Raw genomic sequence first — 19,473 nt, forward strand, 5'->3', positions numbered from 1 at the left:
TGATGTGATGGAGGATCTCTGATGTGATGAGGGGATCTCTGATGTGATGGGGGAGCCTCTGATGTGATGGGGGGATCTCTGATGTGATGGGGGGAGCCTTTGATGTGATGGGGGGACCTCTGATGTGATGGAGGACCTCTGATGTGATGGAGGAGCTCTGATGTGATGGAGGAGCTCTGATGTGATGGAGGAGCTCTGATGTGATGGGGGACCTCTGATGTGATGGAGGATCTCTGATGTGATGGGGGGACCTCTGATGTGATGGAGGAGCTCTGATTACGCAGGTAGCAGGGTAAGCGTATGAACATGCCGGGAGAGAGAGCGCCCCCTGCAGCTCTACGATCTTCTTGGGGGTTGACTTCCATTTCCACAAGGAAGTGGTTTCATGAGAAAGAAGAAGCCGAATACTAGGGAGTCCACATGGCCGGTCATGTGGTCAGGAAAATCGGCTGCATGCCAGGATTACTGGATTCATTTTTTTGAAGAGATTTACTGACTTGTGGTTTGCTTCTCTATGCAATGCAAGCAGATCATGGCTGGTGGGAGGGGCTGTACTTTGCTTTCTGAAAACATCCCGCCTCTGTTCTCCTCTCATGATGCAAGCAGTGGGCGGGCTCTTGGGAGGAGTTATCCAAATATCAAAATAACCCTGATGGGTGTCACTCTGGAGGAGTGGGCGTTACTAGGTGGGCTGTATTTGCATGAAGACCACCCCCACCCCTCCAGGTAACGCCCACATGATGCAGGGCCTCCATGATTGGAACGTTTTCTATATCTTCCCAGTGGGAGGAGTAATGCAAATATAAAACCGCCCTAATAAGCGGGTGTCAGTCTGGAGGAGTGGGCGTTACTAAGCAGGCTGTATTTGAATAGGTAACGCCCACATGTGATGCTCAGCCTTCCACGATTGAAAGAACTGAAAGCCAATGAATGAAAGGGGCGGAGCCAGGGAGGGTTAGTCTGGGGAGGAAAGGGCTAAATGATGCTGGACCTTCTCTAGCCAGCTATGTGACTTGCTGCCGCTTCTAACGCACATGGTGAGAAGCTCACAGTGTGCAGTGAAATCACCAGCAGGTGAACTTAATCCTAACAGAAGGGGAGGCCGGAGGTCAGACCGAAGGTAAGTCCGAGAGCAGACTGAAGGGGAGGTCAGATGGAAGATAAGACAGAAGAAGGGACAGAAGAAGGGACAGAGGTCAGACTGAAGAGGGAGGCCGGAGGTCAGACTGAAGGAGAGACCAGAGGTCAGACTGAAGGAGAGGCCGGAGGTCAGACAGAAGAAGGGACAGAGGTTAGACTGAAAACGGAGGCCGGAGGTCAGACTGAAGTGGAGGCCGGAGGTCAGACTGAAGAGGGAGGCCGGAGGTCAGACTGAAGAGGGAGGCCGGAGGTCAGACTGAAGAGGGAGGCCGGAGGTCAGACTGAAGAGGGAGGCCGGAGGTCAGACTGAAGAGGGAGGCCGGAGGTCAGACTGAAGAGAGAGGCCGGAGGTCAGACTGAAGAGGGGGTCGGAGGTCAGACTGAAGAGGGAGGCCGGAGGTCAGACTGAAGAGGGGCGGATGTCAGGTTGAAGGGGATGCTGGAGGTCAGACTGAAGGGGAAGGCCGGAGGTCAGACTGAAGGGGAAGGTGGAGATCAGACTGAAGGGGAGGCCGGAGGTCAGACTTAAGAGGGGGCCGGAGGTCAGACTTAAGAGGGGGCGGTTGTCAGACTGAAGAGGGGGCCGGAGGTCAGAATGAAGAGGAGGTCGGAGGTTAGACTGAAGAGGGGGCCGGAGGTCAGAATGAAGAGGGGGCCGGAGGTCAGACTGAAGGGGAGGCCGGAGGTCAGACTGAAGAGGGGGCCGGGGGTCAGACTGAAGAGGGGGTGAATGTCAGACTGAAGAGGGGGTCGGAGGTCAGACTGAAGAGGGGGCCGGAGGTCAGACTGAAGAGGGGGCCGGAGGTCAGACTTAAGAGGGGGCCGGAGGTCAGACTGAAGAGGGGGCCGGAGGTCAGACTGAAGGGGAGGCCGGAGGTCAGACTGAAGGGGAGGCCGGAGGTCAGACTGAAGAGGGGGCCGGCGGTCAGACTGAAGGGGAGGCCGGAGGTCAGACTGAAGAGGGGGGTCGAAGGTCAGACGCTGTATTTACATTTCTGATGATAATATTGATGTTTGTTCCGTCTCCTCCCCCTCCCCTCCTCCCCAGATAATCTTAGTTCACAGCCGTTTTCTTTTGGTTTCGGGTTGAGTAATGACGTTGCGGTGTGGAGTCTGACGTTGCGGAGCAGAAGTGCCGACCACAAGGAGGAAGGTGGGGAACGTGTTCCTGGGAACATGACAAAGCGAGGCTCTTCACAGAAAGACACGAGGATCTTTAGATGCAAAATGACGTTTTCCTTAACCCCTTCACATCTACAAACCGGCATTTCCCCTCCGCGGCGTCCGGCGCGCAAAGAACCTTACCCTTTCCCAGCTCACCGATGGCGGCCCTGGCTGACTAGTGGTTCGGGAACCAGTCAGGTGACTTCCATGTTAAATGTATGAAAATGTCACTGATTGCGTTCTACGTTCTCCGCAAATCCTGGCGCGCGGCGTGACGGCGTAACGTTTAAATAAATAAATAATAAAATAAATAAATAAATAAATAAGACCCTGTGGCTTGTGGGTAACGGCGCACACACACACCCTGCGGGAGGCACAGCACTTGAGGATGAGTCACCTCCCGGTGGTCCCACCCACACAGATGACATCATACTGACAACATTTATATTTTTTGCCACAAACGAGTTCCAAATAGATACAAAGTATAAAAATAAACCGCAACATATAAATAAACACAGTGACTCCATTAAATGAGTGGTGACCACACCCAACTCCTTCCTGTGGCCGCTCATACCTGAGAAGGTTCTCATTCATTCCGATCATGGTAGAGCTTAGTAGTAGCATCATGGGGCCCCCGTACAGCCTACCTGACTGGGGCCCCCCCCTTCAGCTCCACCCCTGGTCCCTCCTTCAGCCCCACCCCTGGCCCCTCCCCAGACCCTGCCTCGAAAAACAAAGTTAACATGGCCAAGGCCATATTGTGCTGCAGACAGTGCCACCTATGCCGCCAATGGCACAATTCTATTAGCAGCATGGGTGCCAATGTCTCTGCAGGCAGCACATGGGTGCCACTGTCTCTGCAGGCAGCACATGGGTGCCACTGTCTCTGCAGGCAGCACATGGGTGCCACTGTCTCTGCAGGCAGCACATGGGTGCCACTGTCTCTGCAGGCAGCACATGGGTGCCACTGTCTCTGCAGGCAGCACATGGGTGCCACTGTCTCTGCAGGCAGCACATGGGTGGCACTGTCTGCAGCACATTACAGCATTGGCGGCATTGGGCCATAACACATGTGCTACCTGCAGACAGTGCCACCCATGCCGCCCGCTTCGGTTAGGTCTCGGACGGACTCTGATCGGTCATGGCTGGAGGATTTTTTTTTAACATTAATTACTTATCTGTTCAGGTTGCCCGGGCCCCCCTGCTGGCTGGGCCCGGTACAACAGGGCCAGTCAGGGCAGCCATCATAAATGTTGGGGCCCCTTACACAGCTTTAGGCAGGGCCACCCTGGAGCAGAGAACCAGGGGGGGGGGGGTGCTGATGGAAACGTGTAATCTCTTCTCTCCTGACACAAGATAATAAGCAGGGGTGGGGGCTGGGGACCATGGGGCCCCTTACAGGTGTAATGCAATAAATAAATAAATAGAAACGGAAGGGGGGCCAGCCGGGCCCCTTACAGGTGTAATGCCTGTACCCCCCTGATGGTGGCCCTGGGGCCAGTTGTACTGGACTATCAGCGGCCCTGAGCACCAAGTCACATTCCTGTTGGGCAAGATTTAGGCCGCATTCACACTGTAACGCGGCGTATTTCGGCGTATTTTGCCGCGACAAATTGCGGCGTATTTAACCCGCGATTTGCCGCGACAAAACGGGTCTTTTTTTTTTTTTTTACAACACATTGTTGTCTATGGCCGAACGCCAATGCCGCCTGAAAAAAAGGGTCCGGGACTTTTTTTCAGGCGGCAGGCGTACGGCGTTTCCGCGTTCGGCGTGAGATGTGAACCATCTCCATAGACACCAATGTGAAATCTCCCCTCCAGCGGCACGAGCGTCGGGCGTCTGGCGTAAAAACGCCTAGGTGTGAATGGGGGCTAAGAGTAGCAGAGCTGGAGTCTCCCGGACAGTCCAGGAGACCCGATGTAATGGGGGAGAATTCTTCCCTCTCGGGTTGAATCTGGTCAGGCTCATTCCCGGGTTGCCGGAAGCTCTCCACAAGTGCCAATGCCTTGCTGGCAGGGATGAAGCTGTCTGGCCCGGGGCTGGGGAGACGCAGGGAGCTCCTAGTGGTGGCCTGCCAGGGGTGCTCGAAAAAAAAAAAACACTATGGGTTTGGGACCCCCGCTGGCACTAGGTCACATCACTTTGCTACCTTGTGCAGGCTTCTTGGGTGGGCCTTCTGGCCAGCTCAGAGACATTTTCATACCGGCCAGAAGGCCCACCTTGTGAAACGCACCTGGCACTTGCTATTTAAACCTTAGACACCGAGGGTACGCAATATGCGGGTGGGCCTTGGCTCCGAGAGGCCACATAGTTGCGTACCAAAGACAGCTGTGCCGAGAGCGCACGCCCTGCGCGGCTAACGGCAAGCTCCCGTTCACTTTGTGCGATCAAGAGCTTTCCGATCATGTGACTGCCAATCATGGTGGGCACATGATCATAAACCCTGCCCCCCCAACATTTGAAACCCCTTAACCACTTCCATACCGGGCCTATTCTGGCACTTCTCTCCTTCATGTAAAAATCATACATTTTTTGCTAGACAATTACTCAGAACCTCCAAACATTATATATGTTTTTTTTTTTTAGCAGACACCCTAGGGAATAAAATGGCGGTCATTGCAACTTTTTATCTCGCACTGTATTTGCGCAATAATTTTTCAAACGCCTTTTTTTGTGGGGGGGGGGGACTTGAGGTGCCACGTTGGGTGCCCAAAAAAAGACCTGGCTCAAATGTGAGGTGCCACGTTGGGTGCCCAAAAAAAAAAGACCTGGCTCACATGTGAGGCCCCATGTTGGGCACCATAAAAAAAAGACCTGGCTCACATGTGAGGCCCCATGTTGAGCACCATAAAAAAAAAAACTTGGCTCACATGTGAGGCCCCCATTTTTGGCGTCCAAAAAAAAAAAGACCTGGCTCTCATGTGAGGCCCCACGATGAGCGCCAAAAAAAAGACCTGGCTCACATGTGAGGTTCCACATGTTGGGAGCCCAAAAAAAGAGGCCCCACATTGGGTGTTAAAAATAAAGACCTGGCTTAAACATGAGGTCCCATGATGAGCGGCAAAAAAAAAAGACCTGTATCACATGTGAGGCCCCACGTTGGGTGCCAAAAAAAAGACCTGTCTCCCATGTGAGGCCCCACGTTGGGCGCCAAAAAAAAGACCTGGCTCTCATGTGAGGCCCCATGATGAGCGCCAAAAAAAAGACCTGGCTCACATGTGAGGTTCCACATGTTGGGCGCCCAAAAAAAGAGGCCCCACATTGGGTGTTAAAAATAAAGACCTGGCTTAAACGTGAGGTCCCACGATGAGCGGCAAAAAAAAAGACCTGTATCACATGTGAGGCCCCACGTTGGGTGCCAAAAAAAAGACCTGTCTCCCATGTGAGGCCCCACGTTGGGCGCCAAAAAAAAGACCTGAGCCCTGTCTCACATTTGAGGCCCCACGATGAACAATAAAAAAAAAAGACCTGTCTCACGTGTAAGGCCCCATGTTGAGCGCTAAAAAAAAACCTGGCTCACATGTAAAGCCCCACGTTGGGTGGAAAAAAAAAGACCTGGCTTACACGTGAGGTGACACGGGCGCTAAAAAAAAAAAACTTGGCTCACATGTGAGGCCCACATTGGGCACCAAAAAAAAGACCTGGCTCTCATGTGAGGCCCACATTGGGCACCAAAAAAAAGACCTGGCTCTCATGTGAGGCCCCACGATGAACGATAAAAAAAAGACCTGTCTCACGTGTGAGGCCCCATGTTAAGAGCTAAAAAAAAAAAACCCGGCTCACATGTAAAGCCCCACGTTGGGTGGCAAAAAAAAGACCTGGCTCTCATGTGAGGCCCACATTGGGCACCAAAAAAAAGACCTGGCTCTCATGTGAGGTGATACGGGCGCCAAAAAAAAAAAACTTGGCTCACATGTGAGATCCTGTGTTGGGCGCCCCAAAAAAAAAAAACGACTCACATATGAGGCCCCATGTTAGGCGCCAACAAAAAAAGTCCCGGCTCACATGTGAGGCTCCACGTTGAGTGCTAAAAAAAGAAAAGACCTGGCCCACATGTGAGGTTCCACATGTTGGGCGCCCACAAAAAGAAGAGGCCCTCACATTGGGTGTTAAAAATAAAGACCTGGCTCAAACATGAGGTCCCATGATGAGCGGGGGGGGGGGGGGGAAAGACCTGGCTCTCATGTGAGGCCCCACGTTGGGCGCCAAAAAAAAAAGCTGGCTCTCATTTGAAGTCCCACGTTGAGTGCCAAAAAACAAAAAAGACCTTGCTCACAATTCATCCCAAGGGTGTTCAGTAGGCTTGAGGTCAGCAACCTGCATAGCACCCTGTCGGCCCCTCCCACCAGCTTTGATCTGCCTGGATTGCATAGAGAAGCACAGAGACCCAGTTAGGACATTACTGGAACTAAAACAATGTAATGAAATGGGAAGTTTATTTTTTTTTTATTTCATTAGCATGTTAACCACTTAAAGCGGGAGTTCACCCATTTATTAAATTTTTTTTTTTCTACCCTTAGATTCCTGCTCGTTCGGTCTAGGGGAATCGGCTATTTGTATTAAAATATGATCCGTACTTACCCGTTTTCGAGATGCATCTTCTTCCGTCGCTTCCGGGTATGGGTCTTCGGGAGCGGGCGTTCCTTCTTGATTGACAGGCTTCCGAGAGGCTTCCGACGGTCGCATCCATCGCGTCACTCGTAGCCGAAAGAAGCCGAACGTCGGTGCGGCTCTATACTGCGCCTGCGCACCGACGTTCGGCTTCTTTCGGAAAATCGTGACGCGATGGATGCGACCGTCGGAAGCCTCTCGGAAGACTGTCAATCAAGAAGGAACGCCCAGTCCCGAAGACCCATACCCGGAAGCGGCGGAGAAGATGCATCTCGTAAACGGGTAAGTACTGCACATATTTTAAAACAAATAGCCGATTCCCCTAGAGAAAACGAGCAGGAATCTAAGGGGAAAAAGTGCCCTCTAAGGGTGAACCCCCGCTTTAAGGACCGCCTCCTGCACATATACGTCGGCAGAATGGCACGGCTGGGCATATGCACGTACAGGTACGTGCTGTGCTATTGTCCAGCCGTGGGTCTCTGGCGCGCGCCGGCGACCCAGTCCGAAGCTCTGTGGCCGGGACCGCGGACCTGATCGCCGCTGGAGTCCCGCGATCGGTCCCAGGAGCTGAAGAACGGGGACAGCTGTGTGTAAACACAGCTTCCCCGTTCTTCACTGTGGCGGCGTCATCGATCGTGTGATCCCTTTTATAGGGGGACACAATCGATGACATCACACCTACAGCCACACCCCCCTACAGTTGTAAACACACTTCAGGTCACACATAACCCCAACAGCGCCCCCCTGTGGTTAACTCCCAAACTGCAACTGTCATTTTCACAATAAACAATGCATTTTAAATGCATTTCTTGCTGTGAAAATGACAATGGTCCCAAAAATGTGTCAAAATTGTCCGAAGTGTCCGCCGTAATGTCGCAGTCACAAAAAAAAAAATCGCTGATCGCCGCCATTAGAAGTAAAAAAAAAAATAATAAAAATGCAATAAAACTATCCCCTATTTTGTAAACGCTATAAATTTTGCGCAAACCAACCGATAAACGCCTATTGCGATTTTTTTTACCAAAAATATGTAACAGAATACGTATCGGCCTAAACTGAGGAAAGAAATTATTTTTTTATATATTTTTGGGGGATATTTATTATAGCTAAATGTAAAAAATATTGCATTTTTTTCAAAATTGTCGCTCTATTTTTGTTTATAGCGAAAAAAATAAAAACCGCAGAGGTGATCAAATACCACCAAAAGAAAGCTGTATTTGTGGGGGAAAAAAACACGCCAATTTTGTTTGGGAGCCACGTCGCACGACAGCGCAATTGTCTGTTAAAGCGGCACAGTGCCGAATCGCAAAAAGGGGCAAGGTCCCTGCATTTTGGTCCGGGTCTTAAGTGGTTAATAATGCGAGAAAATATAATCAGATTAATCTTCAGGTTTATTAAAACACAAAATGTTGAACAGAAGATTTGTTAGGTGGCAGATTGCACTGTGTATGGGAGGAAATGAAGAGCCGCTGCGCAGTGACAGGAATAGAAACCACAGACTGACAAGAAAAACCTGATCCTGCTGTGACCACATCTGTCCCTGTCCTTACATTATAAATGTCTCCATTGTTTACAGTGCGGCTTGTGTGCCCAGAACACGTCCCAACACTTGATGGATACAGCAGCTGGATTTTATGATGTAGGGTCACTCCCCTCCCCCCTCCCATTCTATAGTCATCCCCCCTCCCATCCTATATTCATCCCCCCCTTCCATCCCATCCAGAATGTTCCTTACATTGGTGATCAGTGGGAAGAATGTTCCTTACATTGGTGATCAGTGAGAAGAATGTCCCTTACATTGGTGATCAGTTGGAAGAATGTCCCTTACATTGGTGATCAGTGAGAAGAATGTTCCTTACATTGGTGATCAGTGGGAAGAATGTCCCTTACATTGGTGATCAGTGGGAAGAATGTCCCTTACATTGGTGATCAGTGGGAAGAATGTTCCTTACATTGGTGATCAGTGAGAAGAATGTCCCTTACATTGGTGATCAGTGAGAAGAATGTCCCTTACATTGGTGATCAGTGGGAAGAAGGAGGAGGACACACCCTAGGAGCTCTCTGAGAGAACCAACCCTTTTCAAGCCTGGGCCTTGCCTGCTAGCTTGGCCCAGGAATAATGCCTGATCCTGGGGGAGGCCCCGGGACGGATCCCCCTGATGATACGGGGCCTAGTGAGGAGGAGGTGGAGGATCTGTCTGTAGGTCCAGGCCCTGCTGTGGATGCGAATGTCTTCAGTCAGAAGAGCATTGATCGTTTTAGGGCGATTGGAAGAGCTGAAGAAAAACTTAAAATTTTGAAGGCTGAACACAAATCTTTCAAAATCAAGTACTTCCAGGCCTGGAGTAAAAACCGTTTGGCCATGAAGCCTGAGTTGCAGGAATTGGAGGAAAAGGTAAAGGAACAATCTTTATTATTGGAAAAGCTGAAAGATAAAAGTGGAGAAAAGTTTGATAATGAGAGGAGATTTGCCAGCCAGACAGCAAGTTCCAGGGACCAGCAGGAGCCTCAGATAATGGATGACGCGGGTCCATCTGCCTCTGCACCTCTTCCTCCATGTCAGGGCTTGGAATCGCCGATGGCAACCAGCCAGGGTTTTGAGAGTGAGCATGGCACCCTGAAATGTATCCAGGAGATGGAGTCACCCCTGAGAGCAAACAAGCCTGCTAATACAGAAGTCCCTGAAGCCAAGCCAGTACAGGTGGAGAAATGTCAGCACACCTCACTGTCTTCCAACATGTCTGCCCAACCTGCTGTGGTGGACGGTGTCCTGACTAAGGAGCAGAAAGTGAAGGCCTTGTGCAGAGCGCTGCCTGGAGTTTCTGCTGGGACCTGTAGTTCCTCTGTACAAGGTATGCCTGTTACTAGCAATGAGATTGCCTCACCTGAGCCTCCCTGTGGTGGGGGAGGGGATCAGCATATTGCACCATGTGCAGTGGAAGAAGCAATGGAGGTTTCACCTGTTGCAGTGTCAGACCAGCCTGCACTATCCCCTGATGACAACCCTGTCCTGACAGAAGAGAACCGACCAGCTGAAGCTTCTACAAGCACAGCAGTGGGAACTGACACTGCTAGGAAGACTGCAGGAACTGTGAATATTCCAGCAAGTACTAAGAATGACAGTAATGATAAAACAATGGATGTGGTGGGTGGTGAAGGGGTTAATACTGCTGGGAAAAATCAAAATGACATTCCTCCCCCTGCTCAGCAGAGGAAAGACTCACCGATTGTTCAGACCAAATCTGTGCAATCGATATCTGCTGCAAATGTGTCAGATGGTTCAAAACAAACCAATGGTTTATCTGCTGGGAGTTACGCGTCGGTTTTGGGGAATCGCACCAGGGAGGGTGGGGGGAATGGTGCAAATGTTGGTGGTCACAATTTGGGGGGGTTTAGTGGTGGGATGGTTGGTGGGTACAAGAGAAGAAATGTGGTCCAGTTGAAGTGGGAGGGGGAGGGGACCCCACCAGTAAGGGGGAGGGTGGCAGAGTTGATCCTGGAAATGGGGTTCAAAGTCGCAGACATTTTTGCTTTGATTTGTCCCGTTGGGAGTTGGGAATTTGATTTGTCCTTTGTAAAGCCTGAGGGTCTGGATTTATTTTGGGAACGTTTTAGGGGGCGCAGGGACCTTCCGCAGTGGAATGGTTGGATGCCAAAGGTGGTTTCCAGGCAGCCTCTAATAAAATCAGTGACGATCCTTGTGCGTAACGAATCCATCCCAGAGGCTGATTTGGTAGTATGGTTACGCCGCTATGGTGAAGTCCTCGCTCCACTGCGGAAGGTCCTTGATCAGCATGGGATATGGACAGGGGCCTGGACAGTGTCACTAAAATTGGGGGTGCAGGGAAATGTTGTTCAACATCTGCCCTGTTCAGCCTTTCTGGGGAGGGACAGGCTGACCATTTTTTACCAGGGTCAGCCTAAGGTGTGCAATAAATGTGGTGACAAGGGCCATTTTGCCTCCACCTGCACCCGCAAGAAATGTTCTTTGTGCCAGGAGCTTGGCCATTTGGCTAAAGACTGTACTGACATTCGGTGCAATTTGTGCCAAAAACTTGGTCACCCGTACAGTCAATGCCCGGAGGCATTACATAACCTGTCAGGGTTGGAGGCTGAGCTGCAGAGGCTGGATAAGGAGGATGAGGCCATTGAAACTGTTGTTGTCCCTCCCGTGTCTGTGACATCTGTTTCTGTTCCCCCTAGTGATGTGGTCCCTGAGTCTGTCCCTCCTGTGTCTGTGACATCTGTTTCTGTTCCCCTTAGTGATGTGGTCCCTGAGTCTGTCCCTTCTGTGTCTGTGACATCTGTTTCTGTTCCCCCTAGAGATGTGGTCCCTAAATCTGTCCCTCCTGTCCCTGATCCATCTATTCGTAGATCCTCCAGACTGGCGGAGGCTGCTGGGGGGGCAGGTTTAGCGGATCTTCCCACTCAGCCTCCAGTCCCTGCCCCTCGGCAGCGCAAGCGTGGTCAGGGGAATGTGGGGGTGCTGGATGAGGGTGGGGCTGATGGAAGGGTGTCCGTACCCCATGTTTCACATTCCATTGATGGGGATTCGGATGAGGAGGGGTGGGAGAAGATTAGGAGGAGGAAAAAAATGAAGAGAAAGACAAGAAAACCGGTCGTCTCTTCCTCAGAGTCGGATCCAGGAGGGGTTCCCCTTGGTAACACCTTTAATGTGTTGTCAGGTGAAAAGATGTCTTTGTCTTCTTCTTTTTCATCTATGGATGAGGGGGAGTCACGTTGTTTGAAGAGAGCGGTTTCTGGTGATGAGAGTGTGGTGAAGGTCAAGAAACGACTACCCCAATCATCCTGATGGCAGTTCCCCCTCCGATAAAGGTGGCGACCATTAATGTCGCCAGCATTAAATCTGCAAGAGCTCGTGATATGGCCTTATTTTTGCTCAGCGAGTTTGATGCCGAGATTTTATTTTTGCAAGAGACCTGGCTCCATACTTTGGCCGATGTCCACCTGGCAAAAAGGGAGTGGAGAGGCGGTCCCTCCTTTTGGTCTCTTGCGGCTGAGCCCTGCAGCGGAGTTGCGGTACTTTTTGAAACCGATATGGTAACGCGCCGGCGGGTAATTGAGGTAGAAATAGGTGGATGCATGGTGTTGGACGTTTCTTAGAAGGGCTGCATGCATAATGGGTGTGGGTTTGTTTCTTGACCTTGCAGGTTTGTCTGGTGTAGTGGTGTGAGTTTGTATTAAGATTTATTTTCCCGGTGATTACATGATTTTTGTTTTGCTGTAAAGTCTTTTGTTTGAGAGCAGATTTGCTATATTTATTTTCATTTATGTAAATATGTGTATATTTATGTATATCTTATAGTGATTTTATGCTTTTTGTTTGCAAGACTTTTAATAAACAAAATTGGGAAGAATGTTCCTTACATTGGTGATCAGTGGGAAGAATGTCCCTTACATTGGTGATCAGTGAGAAGAATGTCCCTTACATTGGTGATCAGTGAGAAGAATGTTCCTTACATTGGTGATCAGTGAGAAGAATGTTCCTTACATTGGTGATCAGTGGGAAGAATGTTCCTTACATTGGTGATCAGTGAGAAGAATGCCCCTTACATTGGTGATCAGTGAGAAGAATGTCCCTTACATTGGTGATCAGTGAGAAGAATGTTCCTTACATTGGTGATCAGTGAGAAGAATGTTCCTTACATTGGTGATCAGTGGGAAGAATGTTCCTTACATTGGTGGTCAGTGGGAAGAATGTCCCTTACATTGGTGATCAGTGGGAAGAATGTCCCTTACATTGGTGATCAGTGGGAAGAATGTCCCTTACATTGGTGATCAGTGAGAAGAATGTCCCTTACATTGGTGATCAGTGGGAAGAATGTTCCTTACATTGGTGATCAGTGGGAAGAATGTCCCTTACATTGGTGATCAGTGAGAAGAATGTCCCTTACATTGGTGATCAGTGAGAAGAATGTTCCTTACATTGGTGATCAGTGAGAAGAATGTTCCTTACATTGGTGATCAGTGGGAAGAATGTTCCTTACATTGGTGGTCAGTGGGAAGAATGTTCCTTACATTGGTGATCAGTGGGAAGAATGTCCCTTACATTGGGGATCAGTGAGAAGAATGTCCCTTACATTGGTGATCAGTGGGAAGAATGTCCCTTACATTGGTGATCAGTGGGAAGAATGTCCCTTACATTGGTGATCAGTGGGAAGAATGTCCCTTACATTGGTGATCAGTGGGAAGAATGTCCCTTACATTGGTGATCAGTGAGAAGAATGTTCCTTACATTGGTGATCAGTGGGAAGAATGTTCCTTACATTGGTGATCAGTGGGAAGAATGTTCCTTACATTGGTGGTCAGTAGTGGCACTGGACTATGGAAGGCACCATCAGATGGGGGCGGAGCTGGACGTGTGACGTCATTGATCGCGTTTCCCTATATAATTGAACACACGATCGATGACAGCGCCACAGTGAAGAACGGGGAAGCTGTGTTTACATTCTTCAGCTCCGGGGACCGATCGCGGGACTCCAGCGGCCGCAGTCAAGGAGCTTCGGACCGGGTCGCGGGCGCGCGCCCGTGGCCCACGGCTGGGCACTTAGAGAGGACGTACCCGTACGTGCTTGTGCCCAGCCGTGCCATTCTGCTGACGTATATCTGCAGGAGGTGGTCCTTAAGTGGTTAATGTTGATTTGGGCCTGTTTGTCATCAGTAAAAAGTTTTTTGTTTGGGTAGAAAAAAAAAATCAAAAAAAATCAGAGAAATAAAACGGTTTTCTTCAGCAATGGAAATGCAAACAGTCCACCATTCTGATACAAAGACAACAACTGAGCGGCTCACCGCCAGTATATCAGTCCCACGCCAGGGTTCAGGGGTTCCCGTCTGCTTCAGGGTACAGCAAAGGCGGCAGGGGCTCAGCAAAACCACGTCTTGGTCTCCCGATAGTCTTAACTTTCTCACAGCTGTGAAATACTCCACCCCACCCCACAGACAGGTGCCAACTTCTCCTTGCCCCTTTTCAAGCTTCCCTTGCAGACAGGATAACATTTTTCGGAAGTAAAGTCCCTGTAATCTGGGGTTTGGAGGCTCTTTCCCACCAAAAAAAGTCTCTCCAATCCTCCGAATTCCGGGTCTCAAATGAGGACATACCAATCCAAAGAGTACTGTAAATCAGTCCACTCCTCTCCGACCAAACCAATTCAGAACACCTCGCCCTACATGGGTGAGAACCCTAGAGGTACTTAAAACATCTCTTATTGTCCCCTTTAAGAGGACCACAACTCAAATGATGGGGACACATCCAGAACATGTCCCCCTGTGAACGACTTCACCCCTCCCCACAGACAGGTACTGACTTCTCCTTGCCCCTTTTCAAGCCTTCCTTGTAGACAGGATAACCTTTTCGGGAGTAAAGTCCCTATAATCAGGGTTTGGAGTCTCTTTTCCCACCAAACAAAGTCTCTCCAATCCTCCGAATTCCGGGTAATTCCGGGTCTCAATTGAGGACATACCAATCAAAAAAGTACTGTAAATCAGTCCACTCCTCTCCAACCAAACCAATTCAGAACCCCTCGCCCTACATGGGGGAGAACCCCAGAAGTACTCAAAACATCTCTTAAGCCCTGTACACACGATTGGATATCTGATGGAATCTAATCCGATGGATTTTTTTCATCGGATATCCGATGAAGCTGACTTTTATCAGTCTTGCCTACACACCATCGGTCAAAAATCCGACCGTGTACAAACGCGGTGACGGAAAACACTACGACGTGCTGAGAAAAATTAAGTTCAACGACTTCACCCCTCCCCACAGACAGGTACTGACTTCTCCTTGCCCCTTTTCAAACCTTTCTTGCAGACGGGTTAACGTTTTCGGGACTAAAGTCTCTGTAATACAGGGTTGGAGGATCTTTTCTATCCAAAGTCTCTGAATTTTGGGTCTCAAATGAGGACACATCCCAAATGATGGGGACACGTCCAGAACATATACCCCTGTGAATGATTTAACCCCACAGACAGGTGCTAACTTCTCCTTGCCCCTTTTCAAGCTCCCCTTGTAGACAGGATAACCTTTTCGGGAGTAAAGTCCCTATAATCAGGGTTTGGAGGCTCTTTTCCCACCAAAAAAAGAGTCTCTTACAGTCTCCGAATTCTGGGTCTCAAATGAGGACATACCAATCCAAAGATTACTGTAAATCAGTCCACTCCTCCCCAACCAGACTAACTCAGAACCCCTCGCCCTACATGGGTGAGATCCCCAGAAGTACTTAAAACATCTCTTATTGCGACCACAACCCAAATGATGGGGACACGTCCAGAACATATGCCCCTGAGAACGATTTCACCCCTCCCCACAGACAGGTGCTGACTTCTCCTTGCCTCTTTTCAAGCTCCCCTTGCAGACAGGATAACCTTTTTCGGAAGTAAAGTCCCTGTAATCTGGGGTTTGGAGGCTCTTTCCCACCAAAAATAGTCTCTCCAAGTCTCTGAATTCCGGGTCTCAAATGAGGACATACCAATCCAAAGAGTACTGTAAATCAGTCCACACCTCTCCGACCAAACCAATTCAGAACACCTCGCCCTACATGGGTGAGAACCCCAGAAGTACTTAAAACATCTCTTATTGTCCCCTTTAAGAGGACCACAACTCAAATGATGGGGACACGTCTAGAACATATCCCCCTGTGAACGACTTTACCCCTCCCCACAGACAGGTGCTGACTTCTTCTTGCCCCTTTTCAAGCTTCCCTTGCAGACGTGTTAACTTTTTCGGGACTAAAGTCTCTGTAATACAGGGTTGGATGATCTTTCCTACCCAAAGTCTCTGAATTCCGGGTCTCAAAATAAGGACTTTTCAATCCAAAGAGTGCTGTAAATCAATCCTCTCCTCTTGGACCGCACAACCCCAAAACCCCTCACCCTACATGAGTGAGAATGCCTAAGTACTTAAAACGTCTCTTTGGGGGCCACAACCCAAATAATGGGGACACGTTAGAGACATATCCCACTATAAATGACTCTACCCCACCTCACAGACAGGTGCTGACTTCTCCTTGCCTTTTTTGTAAGCTTCCCTTACAAACACGTTAACCTTTTCAGGACTAAAGCCCCTGTAACCAGGGTTTGGAGGCTCTTTCCCACCCAAAGTCTCTCCAAGGCTCTGAATTTCGGGTCTCAAAAGAGGACTTACCAATCCAAAGAGTACTGTAAATCAGTCCACTTTTTTCTGACCCGACAACCCTGGAACCCCTCACCCTATATGGGTAAGAAACTCAGAAGTGCTCTGTAATAAGGTTTGGAGGCTTTTCCCCACCCAAAGTCTCTGAATTTCGGGTCCCAAAGGAGGACATACCAATTCAAAGAGTACTGTAAATTAGTCCACTTTTCTCTGACCAGACAACCCTGGAACCCCTCACCCTATATGCGTAAGAAACCCAGAAATGCTCTGTAATAAGGTTTGGAGGCTTTTTCCCACCCAAAGTCTCTCCAAGGCTCTGAATTTTAGGGCCCAAAATAGGACATACCAATCTAAAGAGTACATCAAGCATCAATTTACGATCTACCACATCTATCATGGCTGTTTGAATTTTGAATTTTAATATGATACTATTAAATACATTTCTATTTTCTTAAATATTTTGTTGTTTGAGTGCTCACCTTAGTAACAGCCATACCATCTCCAACTAAAAATCCCATTACTCCTGAGAGAGCTCAGTCTCTTTCTTTCCTTTCTTTTATCAATCCCAAGAGTACTGTATATAAGTCCGCTCCTCTTCAACTAGACAACTCTGGAACCCCTCACCATGTATAGGTAAGAACCCCAGAAATGCTCTGTAAAAAGGGCTGGAGGCTTTTTCCCAACCAAAGTCTCTCTAATGCCGCGTACACACCATCACTTTATGTGATGGAAAAAAATGACGTTTTCAAAAACGTCACTTTAATTGACCGTGTGTGGGGGAAAACGTAATTTTATGTCTTGTAAAAAACGACCAAAAAAAATTCAAGCATGCTTCAATTTTATGTGTCGTTTTTCAAAAGTGCACTTTTTACTTCACAGAAATTGACCGTGTGTAGCAAAAAACGTCGTTTTCTAAGACGTTTTTTCATCCACGCATGCCCAGAAGCTACTTATGAAGCAAGCTTCAATGGTAAAACGTGGTGGAACGTAACCTCACTTTGCAAGAACATTGTGAGAAAAACGATGGTGTGTAGGCAACTTCGTCTTTGAAAATTGAAGTTTCAAAAACGTCATTTTTTACTTCACAGAAAGTGTCGTTTTTTTTCATCACATAAAGTGATGGTGTGTATGCGGCATAAGACTCTGAATTTCGGGTCCCAAAAGAGGACCTACCAATCTTACCAAAAGTCTCCAAGCCCCAGAATTCTGGGTTTCAATTGAGGACTTACCAACCCAAAGAGTACTGTAAATAAGTCCACTTTTCTCTGACCGGACAACCCTGGAACCCCTCACCCCTGTACGGGTAAGAACCCCAGAAGTACTCTGTAATAAGGGTTGGAGGCTTTTTCCCACCCAAAGTGTCCCCAAGTCTCTGAATTTCGGGTCCCAAAAGAGGACTTACCAATCTTACCAAAAGTCTCCAAGCCCCAGAATTCTGGGTTTCAAATGAGGACATACCAATCCAAAGAGTACTGTAAATAGGTCCACTCTGGTCCAACTGGACAACTATGGAACCCTCTCACCCTGTATGGGTAAGAACCCCAGAAGTGCTCTGTAATAAGGGTTGGAGGCTTTTTTCCCACCCAAAGTGTCTCGAAGTCTCTGAATTTCGGGTCCCAAAGGAGGACCTTACCAATCCAAAGAGTACTGCAAAAAAGACCACTCCTCTGCAACTGGACAACTATGGAACCCCTCACCCTGTATGGGTAAGAACCCCAAAAGTACTTATTGTCCCCCTTTAAAAGGACCACAACCCAAATAATGGGGACACATACCTCCCATCCAGGACGTATCCCCAAGTTGGGTCTGGTGGGATGACCGCCTGAAATCAGTATAAGCACCCCTGTGCTCTTTCTTATACTATACATGGTGTATCGGTGTTCTAGACATCACCAATAACTATATCAATGTCTCCGGTGGCTCACCTGGGTCTATTGGCGCGGACAGCCTATTCTTCAGACGTCTCCAGGTCTTGGATGCCCTTCTCTTTAACATTGTCCCATACGTCCCACTCCCGTCCGCCATCCCCGATGAATCCTACTCACAAAAATCCACGAAGGAGAGCCTCAGCAGGGATCAGCACAGACTGCAGCCTCCATCTGCTGCTTCATGGAAAGTCTGACACGGCTGCTTGTGGTCGGGACAACCCGACGAGTGTACGTCTATGAGTGTCTGCTTCCTTGGCTACCAGCGTCTGGCTACTTAGGTGTAGCTCTACGTGGACGTGGGTGGAGGTTCTGCCATACGAGAGGTGGGGGGGTTACTGTACAAACGACCGACCGTGCCACCAGCTCCACCGTAGGACAACGCGCCGCCCTTTCCTTGTAGCTGGGACTCAGTTCTAAGAGTCGTCTATTTGCGTATCTTTGTGGTCTACTACAATCTTCCTCTGAAGCTTCCAGTTCCCTTTTTTTTTTTGAAATGCCGTCTATTAATGTCTGAGCTGCTTGTGACCCACGGCTTCATGTGACACGGTCAGGGGGACGCCGCCACGCTCTGCGTTTTGGAGGTGATCCACCCCTCCCGAAATAAAGCCACTTTTCCTAAGAGGTAGAAAGGAGGAGTGAGGGATCTCCCCGGGGAAAGGGAAGTTTTAGTGCTCCGGGGGGGAGGAGAGGCAACAGCTGTTCACATCGATCTGTGACACCAAACACAGCCAAACACACAGCGCCCCTCCACCGCGGTCACAAGCCGCGCGGCTCGGATTTCATTAAAGACAATGAGCGTGTCCTCGTCACCCCTCAGACCCCAGTCACTCCGCGGCGTTTCATCGCTCGAGGCTCCCAAAAAAAAACGCTGGAAAAAAAAATCAAATATTCTCTATGGAGTGGGTTCACGTCCCCCCAACGAGGCGCCTTAGGGTCCAAAAAAGATCTTTGTAGAACGAATCGGGAAGATTGGTTTTTTTTTGTTTTTAAAGTATTTTTTGTTCTGTAGAAATGCATGGGAAAGCCTGATTTGAAAACGTTTTTGAGCATTTTAATTCACTCTGTGCCACGTTATTGAGTGTTTTTCCTGCTCAACTGCAATTATTAAAAAATAATAATAAAATTAATAATAATAATAATAATAATAAAAAATAATGAGCGTTTTTCCTGCTCAAACGCAATGATTAAATAATAATAAAAAAATAATAATAATAATAATAATAATAAAAAATAATGAGCGTTTTTCCTGCTCAAACGCAATGATTAAATAATAATTAAAAAATAATAATAATAATAATAAATAATGAGCGTTTTTTCTGCTCAAACGCAATGATTAAATAATAATAAAAAAAATAATAATAATAATAAAAAATAATGAGCGTTTTTCCTGCTCAAACGCAATGATTAAATAATAATTAAAAAAAAAAATAATAATAATAAATAATGAGCGTTTTTCCTGCTCAAACGCAATGATAAAA

At 48.5% G+C, this 19,473-nt stretch overlaps 1 protein-coding gene across 2 annotated transcripts in view; it reads right to left on the bottom strand.

Moving 5' to 3' along the window:
• STARD8 (StAR related lipid transfer domain containing 8) overlaps positions 1-19,473 on the bottom strand; it is a 160,649-nt gene that overhangs the window by 136,223 nt on the left and 4,953 nt on the right. The window contains exon 1 of one of the 2 annotated variants that reach the window (XM_040322671.1): positions 17,993-18,622. The exons of the other annotated variant lie outside the window; for it this stretch is intronic. Within the exon in view, the coding sequence (XP_040178605.1) occupies positions 17,993-18,092 (100 nt within the window). The 5' untranslated portion in view covers positions 18,093-18,622. Of the gene's footprint in view, positions 1-17,992; positions 18,623-19,473 lie in introns of those variants that run through there. 2 annotated transcript variants of the gene reach the window in all.

The sequence above is a fragment of the Rana temporaria genome, chromosome 9 (assembly GCF_905171775.1).
Source record: "Rana temporaria chromosome 9, aRanTem1.1, whole genome shotgun sequence".
Taxonomy (NCBI): Eukaryota; Metazoa; Chordata; class Amphibia; order Anura; family Ranidae; genus Rana; species Rana temporaria.